Genomic DNA, 23,169 nt, shown 5'->3' on the forward strand with positions numbered 1-23,169 from the left:
TACTGCAAGGATGCTCTGCTCTTTCCTCACTTCAGTATGAAAAGCATGGCACTAGTGGGTGGTCCTTGGTGGTAGTTGTTTTTTTGTTGTTTGTTTGTTTGTTTGTTGTTTTGTCAGCTCCACCCCACAGTATTTTGCTTGTTCTACTTGTTTTGGTGTGCCCCCATTCCCTCCCTCAAGGTAAAACATCCCTAGGGGCCATAACTTGCTGTTAGCAAACAAGATCTTGCAAAAGAGTGAAGTTAACATGGCACCACCTGCACTGGTGTATAAATAGTTCAAATATTTTCCCTCACTTTCCTGTAACTTTCCTGTAAATTGCTGGTCAGGAGATAACAAGTGGAGAAAGGTTGTTGGGATAGGAAATGATCAGTGGGATGGGAAGTGATCATGGGGATAGGAACTCATTGGGATGGGATAAATGGGTTTTATTTTTATTGCATTAAATCCACTTTATTGACTGTGTTGTACAGTATGGCATTGTTTTATTATTATAAAATTACAATGATTATTATTTAATCTTATTAATTAAACAATTTTATAGGTTATTATATTATAAATTATAAATATTAATATTTATTATATTGGTTTTATTCCTTTTCTACCCTATTAAACTCTCTTTATCCCAGTGCACTGCTTTGGACTTTAGTTTTCCTTCCGAGTCGTTGTGGATTCACTCCGGATGGGGGGACATTAGCGAACGCCTGTGTGCTTCAGATCCAAGGTCACCTTTGCCCTCAACTCAAGACACATGTTTGCATCTGTTGTTGTGAAGCAATGTTAACAACAGCAACAAAAAAGTTCCCTACTTGCTAGCAGCATCCCTACGTTTGCTGGGGTCTGCTCTGTGCATTTTGAAGACCGTTCCATGCTATTCAGCCCCTTCAGGAGGAAATGGATGGTTCTAGGAAAATGCGTCTTGACCTGATGCAAAGCTGTGACTCAGCACCCTGCAGCCCCCGCAACCCCTGGCATTTTACCTGCAGCCCCTCCAAAAACTCTGATGTTCCCTGCATCGACTTCAACCACTGGGGTGGGACCTGAGGCCCCTCAAAGCCTTGTCACTCGCCCTGCAGCCCCTCCAGCCCCTGGCATGTTCCCTGCAGCACCTCGAGCCCCTGGCATGTTCCCTGCAGCCACTCCAAGCCTGGCACAGGCCCTACAGCTGGCTGCGGGGACTATCCAGAAATCTGCTCCAGAAATACAGTGATGGCAAGGAGCCCTCCACTTCATTCTTCCTTTTTTTTCTAGCTGGAAGCATTCAGAGTTGTCAACGGAATTGGTTTGGAGGAGTAGGAAAGACAGAATTGCTGGGTTTCTGCTTTCTCCTACATCCTATCAGACCACAACATGACAGTTGTCTTTCTTTTACGTTCTTTTACACCTGGATCGTTCTCAGTTTTATGAGTGTGGGGTATTCCTTCTTTCTCCCTTTACCTTCCTTCCTCCCTCCCTCCCTTCCTTCCTTCCCTCCTTCCCTCCTTCCCTTCTTTCGTTCTGTCTGTCTGTCTGTCTGTCAGTCTGTCTCTCTTTCTGTCCAGCACTGATTTTATGGCTACGTGTGCATATCCACACTGTACAGTTTTCTCCCTTCCGTTTCTTCCCTGAGTCTTGCCCCTCTTCCCTGCAACTGAACAGCATTGCCTTGATCAAGGAAGTGGCAACATGCGGCTTACACAGTAAACTGCTGAAATTACAGCTATAACCATGGAGCATAGCTGCCGATCCACACAAGACCACCAATCGCTCACATTTCTAAACTGCTCGTCACAATTTTTCCGTATGTAGGCTGTGATGCTGCTCATTTCTTAAGCACCCATCCATTTCTTCTCTTCCCAGACCCTCAAGGTGTCCTGGTCAAACCACCTCCCTTCCTCTTGCCCCATCTGGCTCTCCCACCTTCCTTTTCCCTCAAGGCTCAACTTTTTTTTTTTTTTTTTCAGCATAGGAGCTCCATAGAAGCTGCTGCTGCCCACCTCCGAGTTGACTAGGGCTGAACTACTGAAAAAGAAAAGAAAAGCTATAAATAAGAGTGAGAGATGGTGAATACCTAACCATCTCTTAAAAGCAGGATTTTAAGAGAATAAGTAATTGATAAATGGAGTTACGATCGAAAGGAAAAAAATCCACTGTTGCAATCAAGAGAGTTAAGAAGTTTTTCAAGTACATTAGGAACAAAAATTAGAGTAATGACACAGATCTGATACGGGATGGGTATTGCTTCAGTGAGAAATGATGAAAAAAAACACAACACAACACGTGTATGTGTTGTTGGGTATTTGTAAAAAAAAAAACAAAAACCAAACAGGTTAATGAAAACTGCATGCTCAATTAGATGATTTTTTTGTTGTCAATGGTAGGGAATTGTGTGCTTTACAACACAATATGTGTTATATATAATTTTATATATAAAATTTAACAATTTTTATATGTTATTATATTATAAATTATAAATATTGTTATTTATTATAATAATATTCAGGAATATTCAGCTGTCAGGAATATTCAGCTCTTCTGCCATGGATCCTGCACAGGTTTCAAAGAATATCTGCTCCACCATGGAGCAGCTACTTCTCCTCCTCCTATCACCTTGATGTTCCCTCTGTTGTTCCTCATTCTTTTTGTTCTCCCCAGCTCTCTCCATCCAATATTTTCTGTGCATTCTTAGAGGCAGCACACCTTGGCTTATTGTCTGACTTTGGCTTATGGTGCGTCTGTTGCTGTGTCCAGCACAGTGCAGCCCCTATATTGCTACCAAAACACGCCACAAACCTCAATCCCCCTGTTAAAAGAGACCCTCTTGTTTGTTGCCCTTCTTTCGACACTCTCTAACAGGTTTATGTCTTTTTCTTATACTGTGGAGCCCAAAACTGCACTCAGTACTCAGTACATGGAATACCAAGAGAGACTGCCTGGCATTTTCTCTTCTCTGCAGAAGCTCTGTTGCTAACACTGTCCAGAAATCACCACTGTCACAGACAGTAGTAGCATTCCCTCCTCCCACAGTTGGATCTTCCCCCCCAAGACTTAGACACCATCCAGAAAAATAAGAAGAATAATACTAATAAATAAAATAAAATAAAATAAAATAAAATAAAATAAAATAAAATAAAATAAAATAAAATAAAATAAAATAAAATAAAATAAATAAAATAGTCAAAAGCCGTCAGGAAGGCAGTGGTGCAGACTGTGGAGAGCCTGGGTTCAAATCCTTCTTCTGTGAGGCTCTGAACCTATATCCCACCACAATCTCTCTGCTAATGTATGGCAGGGAAAGGAGGAAGAAAGAACATATCTCCTGCACTTTCCATTTATTGTTGACTGACAATTCTGTAGAGTTATAAAGCCTCAATCAGTGAGATACAGGGTTCTTCTCACATTGTCTCACTGTGCCCTAAGCGGAACAGCTCTCATTTAATAGATGCTTCACCACAAAATCATGAGTCATCTGCAGTTTTGAACCTTTCTGGGATCAAGTCCCTTCAGATGGTTGAGGAATCTGCTCCAGCACCTATGTAAACTGGTGCTCTACTAAGCTAGTGAGTGAACAAGAGAGAAATCCTCTGCTAGATGACTTGACAAATTGGGTCTGAAAATAGTGTTGAGGCACAATAGTCCACGATTTTTGCCTTGGGTGCACAGAGGGATTGGGTGTTGTAGACTTCTTTTATTCTTCATTAAGATAAACATTTTCAAAAATGTGCTTGTTCAACCTTGCTCCCACTGTGTGCATGGGAGGGAGATAACTGAAAGTGGGGAGCGTTGCTTGGATCCTGCAAGTGGCTGAGGTCCAGTGGGGTTGGAGGCTTTCTTCCTCCTTTTGGAAATGCAAAGCAACCCTGCACCTCCCCTGCACTTGCAGAAGGATCGTGACAGCCCAAAGCACAGCGGCTTTGTAATTGCTGCATACACTTCGATCGGATTTACGTGGCAAGGGTTTGGTAGCAGGGGCCTGCAGGGATGGCGTCTGTGAGAACAATCCAGACAACAGCCAGCTCCAGATAGCTCCAAAAGGGCCCCGGCGCTTGCCAGAGCTGAGCCAATAAGCGATGTTGTTTGCACCTCTGGGAGAGCAGATGTAAGCAGGGGGAAATACTGCTGCACAACAGAAGCTGGAAGAGCAAGGAGTGAGAAGCAGCCCTGCAGCCCCCAAGGGCCGTGCAGCAGGAGGCAGGAGGTGCTCCAGGCTCACAGCAGCAGTTCCCCTGCGGGCTGTGCAGGGAGAGGCCCCTGGTGGAGCAGGCTGTCCCCCTGCACCCATGGGTCCCCCATGGAGCAGATCTCCACGCTGCTGCCCCCCTGTGGGTGGAGGAGCCCCCGGTGGAGCAGGTGGCTGTGGCCTGGAGGAGGCTGCGGCCTGTGGAGAGCCCCCGCAGGAGCAGGCCCCGGGCCGCAGCTGCAGCCATGGAGAGGAGCCCCCGCAGGAGCAGGGGGGCTGGGGGGAGCTGCCGCCCAGCCGTGGGGGACCCGTGCTGGAGCAGTTTGCTCCTGGGGGATGGATGGATGGATGGATGGAGCCCGTGGGACGGAGCCGTGTGGGAGCAGTGCTTGAGGAGCTGCTGCCTGTGGGCAGCCCGTGTGGGATCAGCTGGGGAAGGGCGGCATCCCATGGGAGGGACCCCACGGGGAGCAGGGGCAGGGAGGGACCCTGAGGGTCACTCTGCTGAGTCTGCTTTGCCCGTCACGATACTTGTTGAGCCATCGCCCTGTCCTTATCTCAGCCCTGGAGCCCTTTGCATCGTATTTTCTCCCCCTTTCCCTTTGAGGAGGGGGAGTGAGAGAGCACCTCGAGCCCCTGGCATGTTCCCTGCAGCCACTCCAAGCCTGGCACAGGCCCTACAGCTGGCTGCGGGGACTATCCAGAAATCCGCTCCGGAAATACAGTGATGGCAAGGAGCCCTCCACTTCATGCTTCCTTTTTTTTCTAGCTGGAAGCATTCAGAGTTGTCAACGGAATTGGTTTGGAGGAGTAGGAAAGACAGAATTGCAGGGTTTCTGCTTTCTCCTACATCCTATCAGACAACAACATGACAGTTGTCTTTCTTTTACGTTCTTTTACACCTGGATCTTTCTCAGTTTTATGAGTGTGGGGTTTTCCTTCTTTCTCCCTTTACCTTCCTTCCTTCCTTCCTTCCTTCCTTCCCTCCTTCCCTTCTTTCGTTCTGTCTTTCTGTCTGTCTGTCAGTCTCTCTTTCTGTCCAGCACTGATTTTATGGCTACGTGTGCATATCCACACTGTACAGTTTTCTCCCTTCCGTTTCTTCCCTGAGTCTTGCCCCTCTTCCCTGCAACTGAACAGCATTGCCTTGATCAAGGAAGTGGCAACATGCGGCTTACACAGTAAACTGCTGAAATTACAGCTATAACCATGGAGCACAGCTGCCGATCAACACAAGACCACCAATCGCTCACATTTCTAAACTGCTCGTCACAATTCTTCCGTATGTAGGCTGTGATGCTGCTCATTTCTTAAGCACCCATCCATTTCTTCTCTTCCCAGACCCTCAAGGTGTCCTGGTCAAACCACCTCCCTTCCTCTTGCCCCATCCGGCTCTCCCACCTTCCTTTTCCCTCAAGGCTCAACTTTTTTTTTTTTTTTTCCAGCATAGGAGCTCCATAGAAGCTGCTGCTGCCCACCTCCGAGTTGACTAGGGCTGAACTACTGAAAAAGAAAAGAAAAGCTATAAATAAGAGTGAGAGATGGTGAATACCTAACCATCTCTTAAAAGCAGGATTTTAAGAGAATAAGTAATTGATAAATGGAGTTAAGATCGGAGGGAAAAAAATCCACTGTTGCAATCAATAGAGTTAAGAAGTTTTTCAAGTATATTAGGAACAAAAATTAGAGTAATGACACAGATCTGATACGGGATGGGTATTGCTTCAGTGAGAAATGATGAAAAAAAACACAACACAACACGTGTATGTGTTGTTGGGTATTTGTAAAAAAACAAACAAACAAAAAAAAAACAAACAGGTTAATGAAAACTGCATGCTCAATTAGATGATTTTTTTGTTGTCATTGGTAGGGAATTGTGTGCTTTACAACACAATATGTGTTATATATATATATATTATATATGTTTTTTATATGTTTTATATATGTTTTAATAAAATAAGGAAATGATATTTTTTTTCTACGTTTGTGGTTTCCAAACTGTAGTTAATAAACATTAAACAAGATGCAATAGGATCTCGTTAACTCTTTTGTTTGAAAAAACAGTGGCCCTGATCGAGAGGTGCAAGTGAGAGGAGACAATATTCAGTATTTCTCTATGTTGTCATTTATTGGTGAAGATGAAAGTCTGCAGTTCATGTTCATTACACTAGCATGACAAAATGACCACAAGGGGGACTGTCTGGTAGTGAAAAGGAACTTCAGCATGGATTAAAAATCTTTGCCTTTCTTTATTCTGAACTGTTTTTCTTATGGCTGCTAGAGAGAGATTCTCTGCCTTAGAAATAAAACTGCCCAGGCTGTTCTGATAAACCTGTAGGGTTAAGGCACTTCTACCAAAACAGATTTCAAAAGGCAAGAAGTCAAAAAGCAACAATTCAGTAATCTGTGTACGCTTCTATATTAAGTTTTAAGATAACCTGGTTTATATTTAGTTCACACAAATTAACCAAACATAGCAGCATACAACCTAAGAAAAGCTTAAGAAATTTATTAGATGCACAGATAAAGTGCTGTAACAGAGAAACTTGTGTAAATCTATTCTAAAATAAATAAGGTACAGTTAAACCACCTTTGACTCGTTTTAACACGGAAAGAAAGAACCTAAGTTTTAATCATTTGAATTTTAAGGTCAAGGTGAAATATACCATAACTATAACAGTGGTTGTGATCTGTATCAACTATTTGAGGCTCCTGTTCCTCTTGAGGTCTCCCAGAAACAGGAAGGCTATTGCAAAATGTATACATTAGACATAGTTCCTTTTACAGAAACATTTTTGTAATAAAGTCTGGTTGCTCAAATACATGTTAAAATATTTAACAAGGAAACAATTTTCTCCTGATCCAGTCGATCTTTTAAACAAGACAATGTATTTTTGCTATGACGCAGCCCACAGGAGGGAACAGAAGTAAACATCCTCCTTAACTGAAGACTGTTTTGCTTGAAGAACTAAACTATTGCATTATTATATGAGAGCAAGAAATATCCATTTGGGTTATCCCTTTCTCCAAACATGGTGCCCAGTGATACATGTATTTTTGCCTTAATCTCAAAGGCCTGTTTGTCTCCAGGTAAGGTACGTTAAAAAGAGATTCCCTTTAAGCATCTTATCACAAGAGCTCTTACTGCCTTTCCATCCGGGGAAGCTTGTGTGTTAAACTGCCCTTGGAGTTTTGGATGCTACTAGATTTCTGTGCTCTGTTATCCATAATTTCAGGCACTTCGGGGCTAACATGGCTGTTTAAGTCAATGCAATAATATTACCGATATATTCAACACTCAGAAGAGTCACCACAGTTTCGTCACACACTCAGGATTTCAAATTCTTCTTCCAATTCAAATAGCTTGTCAGTAGATTCAATGAGTTCTGTAAAAAAAGATAAAGAAAAAAATGCTTCTAAAGACATGCCTGATTTTGTTCACTTAAAAAAAAAACTTTGAAAGACGCATTCCAGAAAAGTACTTTGTAAGAGTGAAAAAAAAAATCTGTGCTAGCAATTGTATGGCTTGTTTGGATACATGCCTGCTATATATTGCTTGACACTCACAAAGGATAGTTATTCTACCTGTGATTATTCTTTTATTTGCTAACGAGGAACATAACATTGCACAATTAGGCTTTTAATCGGTGCCTTACCTGCTCCTGTGGTTGTCACTTCTGGTTTTGTTGGAGGTATGAAAGGAGGCCAGTGTGGCGGGTGCTTCTGGACCAGCTCAAACATCCGTAGACTCTGCTGCTTTAGAATCTCCTGAGGACAGAATGCTTTCATTTTAAAAGCTGGCTCGGGAGACGCTTCAAACACAAAACGTGTCTGCTTAATTGAAAGTGTTTTTTAATTACGCATGTCCATCAGGAAAATAAAGTCTTTATACAGACATACTGTGAAATCCAAGCACCATGGTCTCTGTAATACATCCCTAGTTAAAACACATCTGGAAGACAGATCTCTTGAACTGTACTACAAATTATCAGTCTTATCATCTTTTGATATCAGCTTTGATATCTGCAAACCTGTAATTTTGTTTACATGTAGCAAGCACACTAGGAATGTACAATATTTTCTGCTTTTTAAAAGAAAGTTGCTTGCATAGAACTCTCCTCAAGTTTTCTGTTGATCAATAGCACAAAAGACAGATCTATCAGCTCCTCCAAAGGGAAAAAAAAAAAAAAAAAACGCATCAGATTTTGAAGGACAGGTTTTGGTCAGGAAAAAAGGTGTTCCTGAAGCCAAACGCTATTCCTCTTCAAAGAGAAGTTACCTTCTGTCCTGTATTTCAGTTATTTACAAACTGATTTTTTTTTTTTAAATAAATGCCTTTAGAGGTTGATGGTACTTTACATTCAGATGTCTGGTGCTTAGCTTAACAGCTGCATGCAGAAACATCCTCAAGTCTGTTTCCTGTGGCAGCCAGCACCTTCTGTTCTCCCTAGATCAGCAGGAGCTAGAGGCCTACAGCACTTACAGAATCAGATCTTTAAGATAGCAGGGACTAACAGTCATAATTAGAACACGCAATCTATTATGTCAAACAATAAAAAAGGATCAGGAAGCAAATCATTGATACATCACTACAATATGGCAGTTAAACCTTAGTCATTTAGTGAGAATTAGAAGTTAAAAGCAAGTGTCACCCAGTAACACCTTCAAGTGTGGATGTTTACACCCATTTTCCAACTGGCAGGGTTTGTGGCTGGTAAAGTGCTGAACAATTTCCAATTAGCAATTCAGTAGTATTGCCTTACCCTGATGCTTTAATGCATTCTTCTCCATGGCTCATACAATTTGTATACAAAGGAAAATGCAAAGGAAAATTTTACAAAAAACAGACAATAAAAACCAGACTTTATAAAGAACAAATCGAGATGCTAAGTTGCCACTCTTACCTTTTGTACAAGACTACACCAGTTATCAAAATCACATTCTTCTTTGCAAAAGAAGCCCTTAGGGGAAAAAACAAACACACAGAGTTTTACCTTTGCAGATGGTAGGTATGTGGTACCAGCAGGTAAGGCGGTTTGACCTCTGATACAGTAATGCCCTGTACGATCAGTAGATATAAGACTCCAAATATGTGGCAGCTCTAGGGAGAGAACCCACGGGGAGAACAAGGCCCTGCAAACCCCTAACGAAATAGTCAACCAAAAAATAGCAGCAGCTCCTGTGTGCTCCTCCATGGAGCGCCACCCAGTTCCTACAGTCCAGGTATCAGCAGAAGCTGAAAACTTGTAGATGATGGACCACCTAAGGAACATTTCCATTCTGGTATCTATACTGAAAATATTTGCTCTTCATTATGATTTTGTCTGTCTCGTTGCATCATGCCACATTTTGCACAGTTACGTAGTTAAGTATTAAAACAAAACAAAACAAAAAAACTTTCTAAAAAGCAGCAGTATTAAAAAACAGGTATGTGAATGAATGACAGATACCGGTATCTTTACAGATTGTTTAAAGCTTTAGAAACACATCCCACTGGTGACAACTGCCAATCACCCAATCACAGGATACTGGCATGGGATCAGATCCAATTTTTTCAAATACCACAGTACCCCCATGACATTTTGGCTGAATTACAAATAATACATTTGTATTTGTAATTTGGGGTGAAATACAATAATTCCACTTAAACATTTTTAACTTATGATATAAAGTAAGTTTAAGTAACTTGTCTAGAGGTGACCAAACCTAAAGTAGTGATAGAATAAAACCCGTAAACCTGTTTCAGTTCCTTGCTCTGACCATTATAATGCCTCTTGAAAGAAGTAAAAGCTGCTCAGTAAAGAAAACAAAGCGAGCTCCCTACAGTACAGACAGCTCCCCACTTGCCCTAAGATTCTCCATGTAGTTATGTACAAACTACTATGTGTTGATCACAGAAGACAGCTTTGTGATTTTGGTTCTGTTCAAGGAGATGCATTGCTGCCCTTACCAATGTAGAGAGACATTACTTTGAGATAAAGTACATGCATTCAAGATTTCCTGACACTTACTAAAGCTACTGAAGGGTCCAAATTCATGATCTTCATTCTATGTGGGGCTTCCTGGCAGTGGAAACTCTCATCGTCAACCGTGCCATTTTCTTCTGAATCTACAAAGCTTTGAGTGGTGTGAGGGTCCAGATAGATCAGCTCATTGCCTGGATGGGTAAAAGCCGTATGTTAAAAATAAGCAAGTGACATTAATAAGCACTTGGTCCAGAACTGTAAAATAGAAATTAGATTGCCATCGCAGTCAGTATAATCTAGACTTTCCAGCTAGGGATTCTTTAAGAGAATCGGAAGGCTTAGACACAACATTTCGCACAGGGTATTTAGTATAACTTCCTATTGTGACCTATTACTGTAATTTTTTGGTTGGTTATGTTCTATCTTTGTCACATACTTTTATTTTTCCATGTGAGATCCAGTATTTTTTTTATTTTTTTTTTTAAATCTCAAGTGTTGTAAACACTAACATTTGACAGATTAAAAGGTACAGGATGTTCACAGATGCAATCTGTAATCCCATTAGGCATTCATTCAGAAATTGGAACAAAAAAGCCTAACTAAAACAGGTTAGGTTTTACAAAAGGACAAAATAGGGTTGCAAAATTTTGGCCCAAAGTGGGGTGAAATCTGAAGGAATGCATTTTAAATTTATTAGAGCAATACTTAATAACAGAAGGTATGCAAAAGGTGAAAAAGATACTGCCATCAGAAACAGTTTTGAAATACAAGAAAATAAAAGTGACATTTGACCAATACACTTGTCAAATGCTATCAGCTATTCTTAGTATGTTGCTCTTGTTGATGTCATCACTTATTTTTACACCTAGCTTTGCTGTTAACTTTCTGCTCCTGTTAAGGATCATCTCATACTGTTTCTAAACTCTTTTAGATATGCTTCTTCATTTATTTTATTCTATTCTCATCTTTCTTTACTTCTAGAGGTTCATGCTTAGACTCTTTACTATTTCCCCTTCAAAAAATGTTCTCTTTTGATCATCTGCACATTTGGAATAAGTTTCTTTTTTCCTTACCTAAAAATCCTATGAAATAATAGGCATTATTTGGTTTCCCTCCTAATGCTCCCAAAGACTGTGGCATCTTAAAGCATTCCTAGGAGTTCAAAAGGAATAAAGGAAATTGTAATTCATTTCTTTACTGACATCACAGATACCCAAACTTATTTGACAGTAACGAGCAATGAATTGAAAGAAAACCTTACTTTAAATGCATCAATATATACGGGATTTATGTGATTTATCCCTAGTCGTAGAGGTATAATAAGCAAGAGGGGTTTCCAGCCTGTGCAGAGTCCTCCTGCGTTCTTGCTTCGGCCAAGAGCACTTCTGTGCAAATGTGCACTGCTGTGGGACGCGCTGCTGCTCTGAGGAGGGGACCAGCACATTTTTTCTGCGGGAATAAAACTAGAAATCAGTCAACGCACAGAGAAACACAAAGCAGATCTTCCTCTCAGTAGTGAATTAAGCTAGTTTGCCAGGGATCTTTATAGGGCACCCAAGACAAAACGAGCCGGGCATGGCAATTACAGCTATTTAGTAGAAGTAATTCTAGCAGACAGTATGTGCTGGCACGTCCAAGTGAGACGTTAGATCAATGATTGGGGGATGACAATTTAAGACTGCAGTGACATGTCCTATTAATGTTATTAATAGTGTCAAGCTTTGCCTATAAAACGCCAGAGAAATGAAATGGCAGCAATGATGACAGTAGAAATTCTTCAAGGAGCTCTTCACATCCAGTGATGTGAGCACGAAGTTGGCATCAGGGATCAAAAAAACACAACTGAGTTTGTATGTCCTTCTTCCCTCTTCTTACCCTTGCAAGACAAACCCATGGCCCCCCAAGTATTTGTTCATGTTTAGATACATGCTGGCAAATGGAGTCAAATCAGAACCTGTTAGCAGAAATCTGATGAGGTTTCACTTACTGATGTCTTCAATGACCACCGTATTGTCCATAGATACATAAACTGCTAATGAATTCCATTCATCAAATAAAGCAAGCTTCCTAGAAAACATTAAGGTACTAATTAATATAAACTAGTTGGATCAAAAGGGTAGCTTTACACTCAGAACCATTTATTTATTTTTTTTCTTAAGAAAAAACATCCTTTCTGCATTTTTTAAAGTCTCCATGTAAGAAAAAGAAAACTTTAAACATTAAATGTTTAATATCTTTAGAAAAATAGGTACTGAGTGGTACCAGGAAAAACATATGCGCTGCACCATGTGCAAACTGTTTTGTCTTACTGCTAAGTGCAGTGACAGTAACAGTCCAACTACATCAAGTTTATTACTTTTTATTGCACTCGACAGTCTCTGCAATGGGTTCTTGCCCAATTGTGTCTTTTCTCATCTGGAAAAGAAAAAAATTCCTACCTATGCCAGTTTTGCAGATTACTTTTTGCTTAAGAAATTCCACTGAATTCAGTGGAATTACTTCTGCCTGAGCCTGCGTGCACAGCAGAAATGGGGCATTAAAAGCTAAATCAGCTAAGGGTTTGGGGCACCAAAACTTCAGTGGGAGACAGCAGCACACAGTTTTATGTCCACTTCTGCAAAATCCAAACCTTTGGGGAAGGGAGCTACACTCTTAAGCTGCACTGGCAGAATTAGCTGTTTCAAATAAGCCAGAAAGAAATGGGGGTGAGCGTTTCACCATGAAAAACTTGGCCATGAAAGATCTGGAGTCCAGGGCATGCTTCAGCTCCCCTCCCTCTTCAGATCATGTGCCTGTTCCAGGGTGTCAAAGACTTGCTGCTGAGCTCGCAGGACCTGTAGCCTAGCCCCTGCCTGAGGTAAGACACCTCCACGTACCCCTGGAGAACTGAGCAGCCTCAGTTCCTTTCAGTGTGGCTCCCAGACTATGAGGAGCTGCCCATCTTTATCCAGTAGCCTTGCTGGCAGAACTGCTGCTCAGAAAGGGAGGAATTGCAGCTCAGTTCCCTCCTCAGCCGAGATGGCTTCTCTCTGATGTTTCACACCACCACTCCGACCTACACGGTGGCACTCTCGACCTGCCAGAGCTGTGCCACTGTGCAGAAAGGAATATACATCTGTGGTGTGACTGGTGAGGGCATGCAGACGGCATAGCAGGAGACCTTCCTGCAGTTTCTTCTCCTCAGGCTCTTCCTTTATTAAAATTTAGAGGTCACCCATTCCCAACTCAGTACCTGCACACCGAGCTGTGGCATGACATTCCATGCTGCACTTGTAAATAGATGGCAAGTACATTCCTGACTGTGGGACAGGGGGAGATGCAGCCTTCAAAACTCTGCCTGGGCCTTGTCTTGGCTGCCCCAGGGGAGTACGTTCTGAATGAGACTGGTATGATCTCACTTACTTCAGTACTTGAGCAACTGTATTTGGTCCAAACCATTCTCCAATTGACTTCCCCTCTCCAACACCCATCTGTGCTGTTTTCATAGTGAAAAAAAGACACACGTACACAAAATCAAAGAAAAATGAGACCATAAAGAATGTGGGAACAATATACAGTAAATACCGTGACTGTCAAACATTCTAGAGTAACTGCAATCTGTATTTAGCAATAACAATTATTTTCTCAATCTATGCTCTTTTCAAAACTTAGGGAGTGCCAGTTTCTTTAATAAACAAAAGGCTTCTAAACTACAATGAGAATTACAAGTTAACAAATGTTAGTGCCCTTTATTACAAATTACAGCAATAAGCTACAAGACTGTCTATTCTAACATTACTGACTCTGGTACCCAAGGCTTGCAGAGTTTATCAAGAGCTAGATTCTAGTACATGGCTTTATTTAGGTCTCAGGGAATGTTTCTGTACTACTAGTCTTTGCGCCCATCTGCATACCTTTTTATTTTTGTATAAGCATACACATTGTCTTCACATCCACTTTTTAAAATTATGAATTAACATACTGCAAATTAGTGATTCAACACAGTAGAAATTTCAGTGGAAAAAACCTGAAAGTTTATGTTTGTTCTTACCCATCTGGTGGATTGAATAACAGCAATCCTTCCTGTCGAGAAAGCATCGTAGGATTCTGTGATATTCTTCTGGTTGTTTTTTGTGTTTTTCCCATTGCCAATCTGAAAGGAAAAATTGATATAGAATAAAAAATGGTAACATTTTCATTACACTGATCAAATGTCTAGACAGCAGAAAGCTTTATAATGAGATGTTAAAAGACATTTCAATTCATCTCAAATATTTACATTTTGTGTAGAGCTCCTAGAATTCCAAGCTTGTTATTTATTATCAAGCTGCCCTTTATCATCATAGGCTAGATTGTAAAAACAGGGAAAATAAAACAAAACAAAAACATCAACTGCAAACATATTCTGACGGATCATGCTGCGTGTTGATAGCCATTCCAGTATCTCTGAGCTTCCAAGATTATTTAAAAGTACAGGCTGTGTTTAGACCTTGTTGGATTTCTAAGCACCCATTAAATAACAACATAAGATCCATACAGAAAGTCCAAACACTCCACTGGCAGCATCCTGGGATGTGACATGCACGCTTAAGAGCTTGCACCAGGGGGGTTTGGACCTCGTGCTGCTGACAAGTGAGGAGTGAAGAGAAGGGTAAGAGCGCTGTCCCACGGTGGCAGGTTTTCCCTTGGCCTCAACTTGGGTGTTACACTAAAAGGTTTATAAAATAATGGCGACAGGATTCCCCATTTGTTCTCCTTCTATGCCTATTTCTCTGCTTCAGGCTGGGATGATTTCACCCAGCTGAATATGAATTGATTCATTAGGAACTGTTACCAGGGCATCAAAGAAAGTCTCACTAATAAATTCAGGGTTTGTGCTTTTAATGGAGTACTTACGAAGAAGCGTCTGCAGACAATACCGAAGTTCCCTCAGGACCAGCACTCACCTCTCCCTAAGTGTCTGCAGATCAGTGCTTGGGCCAGCATCATCTGCCCGCATCGCAGCATACATCCCCAGCCAGCGTCCGACGAAGGACCCGTGCCTCCTGTTAGGAAAGTTCATCACAATCAGTGCAGGCTTTCAACTGGGTGCAGCACCACAGAGGACATTTCAGAGTGCTAGAAAACAGATAGGGCTGCTGAAGCCTCCATGAACTGTCCTACAGATAAAAGGCACAGAGCAAGACTTTGGTTCCATGCTGTTGGTCTAATTCTAATCTCTGCATTGCACAAATAAACAAAATTCATTTATTCCTTGTGGAGCTGACTTACTCTTTTCATTCTTCAAGCAGCATTCACAAACCATTTACTGCATGCTATACAACATGATCACCTGTTTACATACAGACATAAATAAACACTGATTTTAATAATCTTCATGTTTGCATAAACAGTTAAAATGATGCTCAAAATGCGCTAATACTCTAGAAATATTTTCCCAGCCTACGATGCCATCACTTATCTTGCTATTTAATTTAGAACAATGCAGCAAATCTGCAGTATACTCACCAATAGGCGAAAACTTTCTTCTATACGTAAACCACAGACGAGCACTTATATCCAACAATAACTTAGATTTGTCTGGAATATTTTTTAAAGGAAAGAAATCATTAAAACAAACTTTTAAAGCAGAAAAATTCTAGCTTTCCCTACATAGTCAGTATACAGAGTGCATGGAAGCCTCCTGTTAGCTTGTACGTAGAAAACTTTTAATATTTAAGATATCTTTTAGCCGTTAAAACCTGAGAGCTTTTGTGGAATTATAATTAAAGTTCATTAAAGAATGAAATAATTATTAGGCAATGAAGATTTAAAAGCTGTTTGGGATGACTATGTCCAGCTTGACTGGAACAACGATGGAGAACTATGTCCTCAGGAAAGAACTGGTAAAGTGAGTTAAGGTGAAGAATTTCTACGTGCAAAACAACACAGAATTAGGCATTACCTCCAAATCCAACACAATGCCATTTCTAGAAAAATTAATAATATTAAGTTTAATTTATTTATTTTAATAAATGTGCTTAAAGAATTATCCCAAAGGCTCTCAAAGGTTTCTTAAGGATCTGACCTGCTGCTCAGACCCACTGCCCTTTTCAAGGCACCGTTCAGGCAGCCAAAGCTGGACATGGCACCCTCGGACATCCTGATACCAAGGCTGCATCGACGGCCACTGCCTCTGACACGTTAACATGGGACCATGCCCTTGTCCCCTCCCCAAGAAACAAAACCCCTTTCTGAAATCTGATTTGTGTATGATGTATAAATACATCACTCTGCAGTGACTGTTAGGCAATATGTTTCTTTTCAGCAAAATACAGCACATGCCCCAGTTTTACTATAATTATTACTAATTATTTTGAAATCTCACTTTAACTGCAGCTAGCAGACTGCAGACAGCACCCCTCAAGGGAAAATACCGTTAGCAATACCAGACATTTCCCCAAAGTTTTGTTGTTTATTTAATTTATAAAACATTTGAAGATGAGAAGTGACCAGATAGTTTCTGCCCTCATGAGACATTTAAGGAATGGAAGGAAATCAGGAGCTGCTGCTGCATCTGTGAATGCTGTACAGATTTTACAGATGAATTTTGCAGATACCTGCATTTAGGTGGTGTTGCCTTCCTAGAATCCACACGGGCTCATCAGTTTCAGGAAATTCTTCTAAGTAGTCTGACAAAATAGTGATCTGGTTTTCATACCTAGATAAAACTGAACAGGAATATGGGAACATTCAACCCCCATTCCGTCCCCTCCTCCTTTCACACACCCCTTTGAGTTCTTAGACTGAGCTACTGCAGCTTCGCAGCCTTTGGATCTTCTGAACCCTGCTGCCAGCTGTGTTTACACTTTCCCTTAACAGCTGAGCTATCCAATGACTTGGCTGGTTTCTATGTTGCTCCTCAGCAACTTCTGAGAGAGTAACATGGCTGACACCTTGGTCACAAGCAGCCTGGCTGAAGCCGGCAGCAGAAGTTCAGGATTCCTGCAGCGAGGGGAAGATATAACCCAGGGAAATGAGGAAAGGGAGGACTGCAGGCGTCAAGGCTGCTGTGTCCATGATCAGATGCACACACGCTGCTGCTCAGAGCGATTACGTCCCCGTGCTTAATGGGAAGCACATGAAAAGTGTTAGCAGGGCTGGGTTTTGTTTTCCTAGCCAGAGACTGGAAACACTTCAGGGGAAAAAAAAAAGGCATTTAGCCTTAGATCTGTTGCTGGCTGTCGAATAACAGGGGATAACTGACAGTGCTGAAGGAAGACTTTTTTTTTAAGATGATTAAAGCAGCATTTGGTGGAAGAGCAAAAGAGGCCTTTGATGGTTATATTTTAAATAAAAACCTTAAAATTCTGCTAAAAAATTCTAAGTGGAAAGAGAAAACAAGGGCGATCATCACTTGCTCTGCAAGTGCAGGAACGGGTACGTGGGACGGGCAGCGGGTCCAGGCGAGCACGGGGGGGCCCCGTTTACACACAAACCAGCACCGGTGACCCCCAGTCCCTCCTAGTTCTCCCCAGTTCCTCCAGTTCCCCCAGTCCCTCCCAGTCCCCCCCAGTCTCCCCAGTTACCCCCAGCCTCCCCTCAGTTCCCCCAGTCCCTCCCAGTTCTCTTACCCCCCGCCCAGTCCCTCCCAGTCTTCCCAGTCCCCCCAGCCCCCTCGGTTCCCCCCAGCCCCCCCAATTCCCCCCAGTCCTCCGCATTCACCTCAGCGGCGCCCCGTTTCCCCCCCGCCGCCCCTCACCTGACTCCATCCTCCCGCTGCCACCATCTTCCTCCTCCCCCTCCTCCTTCCCCCCCCCTCCCCGCCCCGACGCGGAGGCCCGCGCCGCCGCCGCGCGGTGCACGCCGGGAGCTGTAGTCCCCCCGCCCGAGGAGCGCGGCGCCGCTCCCCGCCTCCCTCCCCGCTCCCCGCCTACAGCCCCCAGCACCCCCCGCGGGCTGAGGCGGGCGGGCGATGTCGGCGGGCGCCATGGCGGGCGCGGTGTCGGTGTCGGAGGTGGCGGTGTGCAACATGGCGTACGGCGGGCGCCTGGACGAGCTGCGCGCCCAGCTGCAGCGCGACAGGGGCCTGGCCACGGCGGCCGACCAGGTCAGCGCGGGCCGGGGGCTCTCTCCCCGCCCCCTGAGGCGGCGGCGGCTCCCGCTCGGCGCCGCGGGCTGACCGCCGCCCGCTCCCTCCCTCCCCACAGGCCGGCCGCACCGCGCTGCACTGGGCCTGCTCGGCCGGGCACGCCGCTGTCGCCGACCTGCTGCTGGGGCTCGGGGTGCCCGTCAGCGAGAAGGACGACGTGAGTTGGGCTGGGGGGAGAGAAGCGGGGGGGTGGGGGGGTCGGAGGGAGGAAAAGGGAGTCTGAGGAGGAATTAGGGGGGTTTGAGGGGGAAAAGGGGGATCTGAGGAGGACTTAGGAGGGTCTGAGGGGAAAAAAGGGGGTCTGAGGAGGAATTAGGGGGGTCTGAGGGGAAAAGGGGGGTCCGAGGAGGAATTAGGGGGGTCTGAGGGTGAAAAGGGGGGTCTGAGGAGGAATTGGGGGGGGGTTGAGGGGGAAAAGGGGGATCTGAGGAGGAATTAGGGGGGTCTGAGGGGGGAAAAGGGGGTCTGAGGAGGAATTAGGGGGGTATGAGGGGGAAAAGGGGGGTCTGAGGAGGAATTAGGGGGGAAAGGGGGGTCTGAGGTGAAGGGGAGGGTCTGAGGGGAAAATAGGGGTGCTGAGGGGAATGGATGATCTATGGGGAAGGGGGGGCAAGGAGGGTGTTATGCTGTGCCTCGTTGTGAGGGACTCACTGTGAAGGCTTCTCAGTGCTGGGGAAGGCGTTATAGAGTAGATCCCAATTTCAGTGATTGCTGGTTTCCAAAGAATGTGGTCTGGTACCGTCCCGGAGAAAATATTTATGCTGTGAAACATCCTAAAGGTCACCCTCAAAGAAGGGAGCGCTGTCCTGCTAGTTTAATGGGATATAGAAGACGTTGCAGAAACTTTCAGATGCCCTTTTCTGCCACTGCTGTTTGTTCTCAAAATATCTCCTTTGGAAAGCAACACAGTTGGGTCTGGAGGGGTGAGGTGCCCCACAAGGTGCCGTACCTAACGGGAACAGAAGCGATTTCTGCCACTTACCTGCTCAGGTAGTACTGACATACAAGCAGACATGAGGTGATACCAATCATATTTAGCCCTACAGTTATAACACCATGCACAATTTGATTAGCAAGTAATCTGCTTTGCATCGGGGTTATGTTTTCATTGTGATTTTTTTTCCCCTGAAATTCTTGGGTATAATTTTTTTTTTTTCTTCTTATCCCTGCAGGCTGGTTGGACTCCCTTGCATATTGCCGCTTCAGCAGGCCGTGATGAAATAGTGAAAGCCCTCCTTGACAAGGGTGCTCACGTAAATGCCGTCAATCAGAACGGCTGTACGCCCCTGCATTATGCAGCCTCCAAAAACAAGCAGGAGGTAGGGTTCCCTGTGCTACTGGGGGTGGTGTCACTCTTGGAAGAGGTATTTAATTTGATGGATGAACTTTTCTTCTTTCCAACCCGCTCCCCTGTTTCTTCCCGCATGTTCAGATTGCAATCATGCTTCTAGAGAATGGAGCTGATCCAGATGCAACAGACCACTTTGAATCCACCCCATTACACAGAGCAGCAGCCAAAGGAAACCTAAAAATGATACAGATCCTTCTGCGGCACAAGGCTTCTGTTAATATACAGGACTCAGAAGGGAATACACCTCTGTAAGTGATCGTTTTTTTCACGTTTGTTTTGCTGACAGCATAGTCTTTATGAAATGAAACTCCAGTTCAAATTTTTAAAAACTTCTAGCTGCCTCAGAACAGTCCTTTGCTTCACATCTCTGTGTAATTATGATATTCTCAAATCCTTTTTAATTAGTGTTTTGCATAAGTGTGTCTGTACCTACACACTTTAATTTGTGTTACTACATCTGCTTATGAAGTGTAGAACCTTTTTTAATTGCCTGGAATGCGTTCAGTTGCCACTAGGGGGTACAAAGCGTGCTAGTAACTTCAAAGTCAGAGGGAACTGGTCTTACAGGCTGGCTTACTCCGTCCTGCCAAGCAGGAGCTGGTTTTGGAAGCTTTTTTTTCACCTCTCTAAGGAAATAAGATGTAATTAATGTACAACCAGTCCAGTGTTTGGTATTACCTTAGAGAGTAATTGGAATCTGTACGGGTGAAACCTTAACTGCTTTGAAGTTGGTGACAAAACTGTGCCTTGTCTGCAGTGCAAGAAATGTTTTGCCCTGAATAAGATCAAGCAGTATATTTTTCCTATGCATAAAGCCCAGTTTTATAGTAGAATACATTCATTTATTCTCAAGATACGCTAAACTGAAAAAAAAACTTTTGCTGCATTTGTAGTAACTCTTTACAAATTCAGTTGATCACTTTAAGTTCAGCTAGAGATTACCATTTTCCAGTTTCACCATGGATTATGCGCTTCTTGGCTCTGCAGCCAGCAAAGGTAAACCCTGACATAAAGAAGTGCCTTAAATTAGTGAAGGCAGTAGCGGGAGGAACGCTCTTGAGTTGCTTAATGACAAGAGAGTGACCTGATGGCAGACTTTGAAGTCTGCTTAGGTAGTTGGTTGCATGTGGTTTTGTTGTTCTAGGGTTTCTCTCCCTTCTGACATTCATGCTGTCATTTTGAGAAAGGATAATTATTGCTCTTTGTAAGCTTGGACTACTTAAAAGTGGCTGTGGGTTTCTTGTTCTTATTGCAGTCATTTAGCCTGTGATGAAGAGAGAGTGGAGGAGGCAAAGCTGCTGGTGTCTCACGGTGCAAGTATTCACATTGAGAACAAAGAAGAGCTGACCCCTCTGAAAGTGGCAAAGGGTGGCCTGGGAGCCATACTTAAAAGAATGGTGGAAGGCTAGCGAGGACTTTGAGCTTGACTCTTTCCTGTTGCACTTGTATTTAAGACTGCAAACTTCATGTTTTCATAGTTCAACTAGGATGTCGTGTATGAGCATCAGCATGTGGTAATAAAATGTGTTTCTCTAGGTTTGCTTCAAGTATACTGCCAAAACAGTCATTTATACTTCTGTTGATTGTACAGATCACTGCTTTTAAAGTATTTTTGATAACTTGCAGTTTGCTTTCAGTTCACAGTATGATCTGTATAGGTTAGGTCATTCCTTCTATTTCAGCATCTAGTTTAGGATTATTTCTTTCAAAAAACAAGACCAAAAGTGCTTTACCTGTTTGAAGTCAATTTTGTCTTGGAAGCCTGTTCAGTGTTTGTTTTTCTCTTAGCATTTGTGCTTGGGCTTTTTGTTTGTCTTTTTTTTTTTTTGGTACTGATTTGCTTCCTTCAGATAATTATAAATCGCTCTTTTCCTTTTGTCAAATGCAGTTTGCTGAGTTACTTCAATAATTGTACTGGTTTTTACCCTTGTTAGTCTTTCTGAGTGAACTTGTAATATTTTAAGCTTCTCTGTTATGTATTTTTAGTTTTAAATCTAAGTCATATGATGAAGTGCACTGGGCTGCCTGCAGAATGGATGTGCAGTTTGAGTTACCTCTGCAAATTATAATTATATGCTCTGGATACTTTGCTGGGATGTGCTTTGAATCTTTTTTTTTTTTTTTTTTTTTGCTGTTGTTCCTTCTGTGTATCTCTCTGTTCTGTTTGACTTGCATTGTGTAGCACTGACAGTATTTTATAACAGAAGCCAGAGTTAATCTCTGTTTACTCATAGCAAATCCTGGTATTAAGTTATTAGAAGGTAGACCCAATGAATCTGAGTTGAGAAGTGTTCGTGACTGCAGCACAAATTGAGACACTTTATAATCCACTGTGCTTTGTGGTTTTTTTGTTTGTTTGTTTGTTTTTCCATGGGTTGATCTGGCAGACTGTTAGTTAAAATTTCATTTCAGTGTTAAAAGTAACATGATTTTGTAGAGTGAGAAGAGCTACAGCAGTTCCCCAGCAACTGCACCCTCAGTCACCATTGGTGACTGTAACACCTGCTCTTTAACCAGCTGCCTGTGATTTTTCCTGCTGTTATGAATGCTTGTGAAAACTGCAGTTAATGGAAACTCCTCCTCCTAAGTAGCCCTGTAAAGATCTAATCCCTGGAATCCTCTCCACTAGAAGTGTTCTTTTTACTGGGAGGTCAGGAACTGTGCTGCCAAGCTGTTGTGTTGAAATTTCTTGAAATAGTTAAGAAACTGAGCATGTTTAGGGGGTGTTTTATTTTGTTTGCTTGTTTTTTTCAGCAAAGAATAAGGTTATTGCTTTAGGAGTCTCAAGGATTTTCCTGTTCTCTCTGCTTCAGATAAAGATTTAAGGGATAAAGTGTGCTTGTAAGGTGACTTCCTGCAGAATTGTTCCAGAGCGTATGGGAATAAGGAGAGCGAGCTTCCTTATATGTAGGTTATTAGAAAAACTTAATTCTAGCAGCTTCTGTGATGACTGTATTCATGTAAGGTTTTCTTTGGGCAGGGGAGAAGTGGAGCTATCCTCTAAATTGCTTTTTCATGCAGATCACTGAAGGCTTCCATGCACTTGTCACTACTGCGTTTGTTTCTTACTTTCGTGCTGGTAATCTCTGGTTGAATTGACATGGGGGAGAATGGGGGAGGTTGGGATTCTGTGTTTTGTTTTGTTTGTTTGCTTTTTAGTATGATGGGAATTAAATTCAATGTTTTAGCATTCAGTGATAGAACTGAGAGTTCTTACTGTGTAATATAAGATAATAACTAACGTTTGTGACAGAAATGTTTGAGAGGGAAGGACGAAGTTCAACACATGACCTCCTGTTCTGATGTTGGTAAGATATCTTGTGGCACCGGTGGAGTAGAGTTCTCCATTCTGAACAAATTTTGATGATGAAATTCTGTGAAATAAAGACAATTTCCTAAACAGCAGGTTTTGGTGTTATAAAGCTTTATTAAACTTACGGGTAATAAAACCAGTATTTCCTAAATAGCTTTTGCACTTTGGATGAAGAGAGCAAGTCAGCTGAAAGCCTGCCATCCATTACACAGTATGGAAACAGAACATGTTTGTTCTTCAGCTGCAAGGAAATGTTGAAACAGAAGATGA

At 42.7% G+C, this 23,169-nt stretch overlaps 2 protein-coding genes across 4 annotated transcripts; one reads left to right on the top strand and one right to left on the bottom strand.

Moving 5' to 3' along the window:
• Positions 1-6,648: 6,648 nt before the first annotated feature.
• On the bottom strand, positions 6,649-19,008 carry LOC101791479 (cysteine protease ATG4A). 3 transcript variants are annotated; one of them, XM_072042920.1, is made up of 13 exons: positions 18,887-19,008; positions 16,704-16,814; positions 15,613-15,684; positions 15,051-15,149; positions 14,156-14,257; positions 13,528-13,600; positions 12,113-12,192; positions 11,387-11,574; positions 11,199-11,277; positions 10,171-10,316; positions 9,064-9,120; positions 7,816-7,927; positions 6,649-7,545 (listed from the first exon to the last, which is right to left on the bottom strand). In XM_072042920.1, the coding sequence occupies exons 1-13, from the start codon at positions 19,005-19,007 to the stop codon at positions 7,481-7,483; spliced, it is 1,305 nt and encodes a 434-aa protein (XP_071899021.1). In that variant the 5' UTR covers position 19,008; the 3' UTR covers positions 6,649-7,480. The 3 variants fall into 3 exon arrangements, with proteins under 3 accessions (XP_071899021.1, XP_038040232.1, XP_038040233.1); XM_038184304.2 differs by lacking the exon at positions 18,887-19,008 and adding an exon at positions 17,846-17,936; XM_038184305.2 differs by lacking the exon at positions 18,887-19,008 and adding an exon at positions 17,846-17,920 and having other exon boundaries at positions 16,704-16,775.
• On the top strand, positions 18,019-22,991 carry PSMD10 (proteasome 26S subunit, non-ATPase 10). The gene is made up of 5 exons (XM_038184308.2): positions 18,019-18,193; positions 18,294-18,392; positions 19,408-19,554; positions 19,668-19,834; positions 20,842-22,991. Exons 1-5 carry the CDS (start codon positions 18,059-18,061, stop codon positions 20,993-20,995), a joined length of 702 nt encoding a protein of 233 aa, XP_038040236.1. The 5' UTR covers positions 18,019-18,058; the 3' UTR covers positions 20,996-22,991.
• Positions 22,992-23,169: the final 178 nt, after the last annotated feature.

The sequence above is a fragment of the Anas platyrhynchos genome, chromosome 10 (assembly GCF_047663525.1).
Source record: "Anas platyrhynchos isolate ZD024472 breed Pekin duck chromosome 10, IASCAAS_PekinDuck_T2T, whole genome shotgun sequence".
NCBI lineage: Eukaryota > Metazoa > Chordata > Aves > Anseriformes > Anatidae > Anas > Anas platyrhynchos.